The sequence below is a fragment of the Aphelocoma coerulescens genome, chromosome 3 (genome assembly GCF_041296385.1).
Source record: "Aphelocoma coerulescens isolate FSJ_1873_10779 chromosome 3, UR_Acoe_1.0, whole genome shotgun sequence".
Lineage (NCBI taxonomy): Eukaryota > Metazoa > Chordata > Aves > Passeriformes > Corvidae > Aphelocoma > Aphelocoma coerulescens.
The window spans coordinates 20367357-20373623 of record NC_091016.1 but is presented as its reverse complement, the minus strand read 5'-3'; the positions used below and the strand labels follow the sequence as shown (position 1 = coordinate 20373623).

General features: G+C 39.3%; 1 protein-coding gene across 3 annotated transcripts in view; it reads right to left on the bottom strand.

Moving 5' to 3' along the window:
• Positions 1 to 699: 699 nt before the first annotated feature.
• The window catches only part of PPP1R21 (protein phosphatase 1 regulatory subunit 21), a 32181-nt gene continuing 26613 nt past the window's right edge, over positions 700 to 6267 (bottom strand). For all 3 annotated transcript variants that reach the window (XM_069009358.1, XM_069009361.1, XM_069009360.1), the window contains 3 exons: positions 5965 to 6063; positions 3784 to 3912; positions 700 to 1972 (listed from right to left, as the gene is read on the bottom strand). In XM_069009358.1, the coding sequence (XP_068865459.1) occupies positions 1943 to 1972; positions 3784 to 3912; positions 5965 to 6063 (258 nt within the window). In that variant the 3' untranslated portion in view covers positions 700 to 1942. The remainder of the gene's footprint in view (positions 1973 to 3783; positions 3913 to 5964; positions 6064 to 6267) is intronic.

The following is a 6267-nucleotide window of genomic DNA, read 5'->3' as shown; positions in this document are numbered from 1 at the left end:
ATTGGTGAGGGGGACACCCAAATACACCCCCAAGTAATACTGCAAAGAAAAAATGCTGATAAATTGATGTACATTGGCATTGTACCTATATGCCTATACATTCTCTGTGAATTCCAGCTTGGATATTGGGGTATACTCAACATGCATTTGATTTTTTTAACGCAAATTCTAAACACACTATTTTTATTCAGCCCTGTAAAAAATGGCCTAAGCAAAGCCTTTCTCTGAATGCAGCGACCTATGAAAAGTAGTATCAGTAAAAGTAGTATCAGTTCAGTAATTTCATTCACAGAATAACTAGATTAGTACCTTCACTGCAAGATGAAAGTCCTCAGAAAAGGCAGCTGCAAAAGAACTGGATGAAAGCAATTAGCTTCCAGCCCTCAATGAAACAGATGAAGCTGTACCTGCTTCCATAAAATGCCTGGAGAGGAAGCCAACACTTGCCAACCCTCATTAGCACCAGCACAGAGTTCTTAATTCAACATCAGTAAGAAATCCTGCAGGCTCCCATCTCCTCTCCCTTTCACAGCCACTTCTATTTTGCATTTCTGAAAGGAAGAGCTAGCAGAACAAAGAGAAGCACTGAGAGTACCTAGACTGGTGTAACTACTCCACCAGCAACAGCTGGAACACCACACCACAATGTCACACTCTGCAGCCTGGGCATAGCCAGAAGTAAGGAAAAAGTCAAGCTGATTTCATGTAGTTGATTTTATTATTACATACTGATAATACATATCAACACATCTGATATCAGAGTAAACCCTTATGGGACAAATAAGTGCCATAATGGAAATGATGGAACAGAAGGTTGGTGTGGAAAGTGTGGAGCAGCACAGCATCTGATAAAAAAAAAAAACCAAACCAAACCAAAAAAAACCCAAAAAATACAACCAAAAAACCAACCAAACAAAAACCCAACCCAAAACCAACAAATCCCACCCCCAAACAACAAATCAATGCTGCAAAAAAATCTTAGGAGAGGCCTAAAGTTCACACACTTCTGAAAACACAGGAAAAGCCATGTGCATCCCCCCCAGTGAATCCATCACAACTCCATTCCATGAAGACCTTTTGCAAATTCAGTGTTTAAATCTTCTACATATTTCATATTCTTTTTTACTGTAAGAGAGCACAGTAAGCTGATCTATTCTACACACATTGCTTCACTCTTTTGGGGCAAATGACAATCACAGTTTCCTCTAGCCTTAAACAGCTATTTCAAACAATATATATATATACATACATGTGTAAACAAAATGTTACAGAAATGGCATACAGCAATTTCATAGAAGTATCCCAATTCAGCTATTTGTGCTCTTTACCTTGGAATCCAAAGTACCAAACACAAGCAGGAAAAGTTTTCCACTGTTGCAGTCTAACAATGATCCCATTTACTTGGTGAATTTGAAAAATCATTTCAAGCCACAATTTCAATCCATTCTAGAGGGCTGAGAACAGGAATAATACATTTACAGTAACTGCACAGCTTGCATGGCCAAAAAAAGTCTCCAGACTCGTTTCTGAACTGTTGTTAACAAGTAACGGAATGTACATGTGCTGACAATTAAATGTGTAACTCAAAGATAGACACCTACTGCACCAAATTTGTTAATGCAGAAACATATTTGAAAATATACAAAATCTGAAGTCGTTACATGAAATCAAAACCTGGTTTTAAAAAGTGCACAGTAAAAACTGAAGGTAATTACTATATAAATTATCCACAGAGTGTGTATTTCCTGGTTTAGAGCCAACATTAAGTTCTGTTTTATCTGTTACAAGTTCTAAATATTTTAAAGCCATTTACAGCACCAATTCAGTTTTTACTAGACCCAATACCAGCCTCTCCTTCCTGGAACAAACAGGAACTGGATAATGAATGGTCACTATCTGCATCCTGTGCAGCAGCAGCAGCTTCCAAGGACTCAGCTGTAAACTATCGATTCTTGTTCTTTTTAGAATTTCCCTGCAACAAGAAACAAGCAAACAGAACACTGAAACTCGGGTAAGGAAATCTAGACAGGTAACATACAAAACCTGATGTCTGATAATTTATGCCTACAGCAAACAAAGAACAGTCAGACTGAAAAGAAACAGTCCACAGGCATTTAATATTGGCAGATTGTGACTGTTTGCTCTGAAAATGCCTCTATTTCTATAAGCACAACAGAGGCAAGTACCAGATATTTCAAATTAGCACAACAGCTCCTTACTACAACTGAAAACTGTGAAAGACATTTGAGGTACATCCCAAGACACTCAATTGTATAAATACCAATAATACTGTAAGGGCAAGTCAAATCATTATTCACCTTCAGGTGCTATTTCAAAAATCTCCTTACAGAATAATTGCCTCAAATTAAAAAAAAAAAAAAAATCAATCCCCCACCCTACTGGGTTTTTTTTTCCAAAATAAATTTTATTTTAATTCAGGTTGTATGGATTATTCCTAGCTCAGAACAGAGTTTGTTCCACAGCTAACCAACTCACATCTGACCTGCAGTAATTCCACAAAGGAAATGTGGAGCTTAAAACAAAGTTTTGTGCAATAGTTACTTGCTGGCAATTCTCAGTCTTCCTATTTCCTGAAGATAACATTTGTTTTGAATCTAACCAACAACTCTCTCCAAGTGATAAGGGCTTTAACTGCATCATTTTGATTTCCAATTAAACACCACCTACATTTGGTAATACTTTAAAACCTGGGTGGCTTCTGTTGTGAGATTCTGAGGTCCTTACACACAGAGTACCAATTAAAGTCTTAGAAGTATGGCAAGTGAAAAATTCCAGAAAACATTTTATAAAAACATGTAGTGCTATGGTCAGTATGCAGCCAACAGCTTCCTTCTGGAAACAGAAGGGCTTATACAACACAAAATAATTTAAAGAATATAATGCCAAGTTAAATCACTCAGAAATCTGAAGAAAAGCAGGGGGAAGAGTTTGCTCTAAAAGATAAAAATCACCATCACGGGACCTTTAATCAGAACATGGAATTTATTTTATTATTTTCATTTTTTTAATCCTTCAGTGACACCTGCTTCCATGCATTCTGCAATTAAGGAGAATAATGCTCATTTATTTGTTTCACAGTCAGACAAGTGAAGGGCAAAGGCCTTCACAACATCTGTTCCTCCCTAGAACCATCAGAATAGGATATACCATGGTTTAATCACTGCTGAAAACAGCAGACTTCTGTATTTTTCATCATTAGGTAAGTTAAAAATCTGTTTTTGACAAGTGGGTAGACTCCTTGCTTGGAAAAGAATTCAAGGGGGCATTTCAAGCTCACAGAATAATATAACTGGCAACTTTTTCATTCATACATGAGGGACAGACAAGCTAGAATATGGAACTGAAACAGAGGAAGAGACCAGCTGCCAAGGACAGAGTCTGCTGCAACCAAAAGGAGTGTAGAAGGGACACTTCTACCCAGAATTTAATCCATAACCACCCAGCATCACCAGCTGGATTTACAAATAGCTCCATTTTCACCACATGTGAACAATAAAAAGCTGCTGATCTGCCATCACTTTGAGAACCTAATGTGAAGCAGTGACATGAAGAGCTTGCTCTTTCCCACATGTATATTTTGCAAGAATTTTTTATTCACTGAAACTTGAAGGAGCAAGCTTGGAGCTTCCTTTCCAACTGGCTCAGAGTAAGAATTAGAGCTTGTGGGCTGGTTTGTCCAAGGGCAGTACTGCAGGAACACCAGATGTAACCCTCACACCTCCCAGCTGCAGCCAGCGCCCCGTGCCAGCACTGCCGACTCACCTTACTGGCCATCTTTAGCGTATCGATCTCTTCCCTTTGCTTGGTTAAGGTCTCATTCATACTGCACAGATGGTCACTCATCATGCTTAACTGATCCTCATAGCTCCTCTTTGTCGTCATCAATTCATCCTAAGGGAAAAATAAAATAACCAGAGGCCCTTGGCTCAGTATTAGTGATACCTGGCAAAGCAGCACGCTTCCACCTCCTCTTAGTAAGCTCCACTTTTGATGCTGAGTGTGTGCAATTCACCAATGCCCCATGAAAGAAAGTCAACAGCTACTTCTCTTCTACCTGAAGTCTCATGCATGGTTTGTTCCCTTTATTTTTGTGCTGTTTCCTTTAGATTTTTCCCCCACTTTTTATGGCTTACATAAAAGAGTAACAGCTAAGTTTTCCAACATCGCTTCCAGCCAGAAAACAGGTAATGTTTATAGGGTTAAAGCATGGCCTGTACAAGAACACACACAGCATCCAAAGCTGAAGGAATCACCACTCCACATGCAGTTACAGAGCTATGATCCCTCTGGGATTACAGAGGCATGGGGGGACAGTGTGCATGACTAGAACCCAGCACTAAAGGGACACACACACTTCAGGAAGGACAGAAGGGATGAAATCAATGCTTTAAGTGAAGGAGTGGCTTGAAAACAACTAAGATCTCCTAAGCAGGAGAACAACAGGGTGATATGACAGGCATCTGCTGCAAGCAGATAAAAAATCTTCCATCCACAGACTCTGATCCTCATTAGGGATTTTAACTACTCTGGTATCTCCTGGAAGGGCAGCAAGGTGGAACACAAGCAACTCAGGAGTTGTCTTGAGAGTGGCAAAGAACTTCTTAATACTACTGATTAGTGGGACCAAGAGATGCTCTCTGCTGGATCTGTTACTCACAAATAAGGAAAAGCTGGTCAGGGATGTGAAAACCAATGGCAGCCTTAGCTGCAGCTACCATGAGTTAGTGGAATTCAGGATCCTGAGGGAAGCAATATGAACAGTAGAATTACAGCAACCTTAAACTCAAGAACAGTAGATTCTGGCTTCTTTCAAGGTTTGCTTGGAAACATCCCAGGAAAAACTGCCCTGGGAGTTAGAGGGGCCCAGGTAAACTGAATGATCAAGGACAGAATAAGGAACAATCCAGTGCCTAAGACGTGGAGTGACTGTGGCAGAAGGCCAGCATGGCTGTACAGGAAATATCCAATTCCACAGCTTGATCTGAACTCTCTTCTCTGACCAAAGGATGGGGACAAATTACCTTCAGAGGACCCTTCCAACCTAAACAAGTCTATTATTCACTATTACACAGACTACTAAACATAGAAATGATGTGCCTGCTATCTTTCCCTAGGAAGTTTTAATAAGCAGCTGGAAATTAACATCTCCTGCCGAGTTCAACATCAATTGTGGAATTTCTTAAAGGAACGGATCAAAAATGGTTTAAAAAGGACTGTTCATGGACACAACTGTTCAAAGCTTGTAACATTATATTCACTGCCTGTATGGAGCAATTTTGGTACTCACCATCACAGAGAGGTGAACAATAATAAAATGAAGTAAGTGTAAACATGAAGGTATTTATGAACTGTACAAGTTCATATATTAACAATATTACTATAGACTTTATTTTACTATTGGCTCCTTTCTCAGCTGTGTGGAGGAGAAGGACAAAGGGACAGAACTCTCACAGGATGGCATAAGAGTCAATTATTGTTAACAAGAGCTTCTTAAAGATTACCCCAAAATTATCTTTGCTTAATATTAAGGTATCTATATTTAAAAAACCAAAATCCATCTGGCCTTTTTTAAAACTTTCAGACTCAGGTGCAAGAAAGGATTAAGAATTCCTTGTATCATCTGAAATCAGTCACACAACCACAACTTTGACATTTAACCCTCCCCCATTTTCATGAAAATCCTTGACATCAAATGTGCTAAAACACACATGTCTGGCCACTATAATCTTTTCCTTGGAAGCATGTTCCACTTCAACTTTATACCTGGGATTCAAAGAGTATTATTCAAGGCTCTTCTCTACATACCATTAGAGTTTTTATATGCCATAACTCAGGACCTAGTAATGGCATGGCCAGGCTAGATGGTTGTAATTTTTCTGCTCCCACTTCCCCTTAGACACAATTACAAAATGCATCTATTACATTACAGAACAATTTACTTGCCTGTAACCTGGTGATGTTTTGACTGGCAAGCTTCAACTCTTCCGTGAGCGATTCCTTGGATTTCTCTGCCAGAGACAATCTTTTGGCAAGTGCTCGACACTACCACGAACAGGATAGGGAGGGTAGAGGGAAGGAGAGTCAGTTCCAGAGTATTGCCTTGTGGCATCCTTAAGCTTTGGACTTTTCCCTCTTTCTGTGATACTTTGACTTCAAGAAACTTAGTGAGAGCTTGTGCACACTTTTAAATGCAAAGGTAATGCAATAGTTGACATTAAATGTTTCATTCTATAGAGCTACCATATT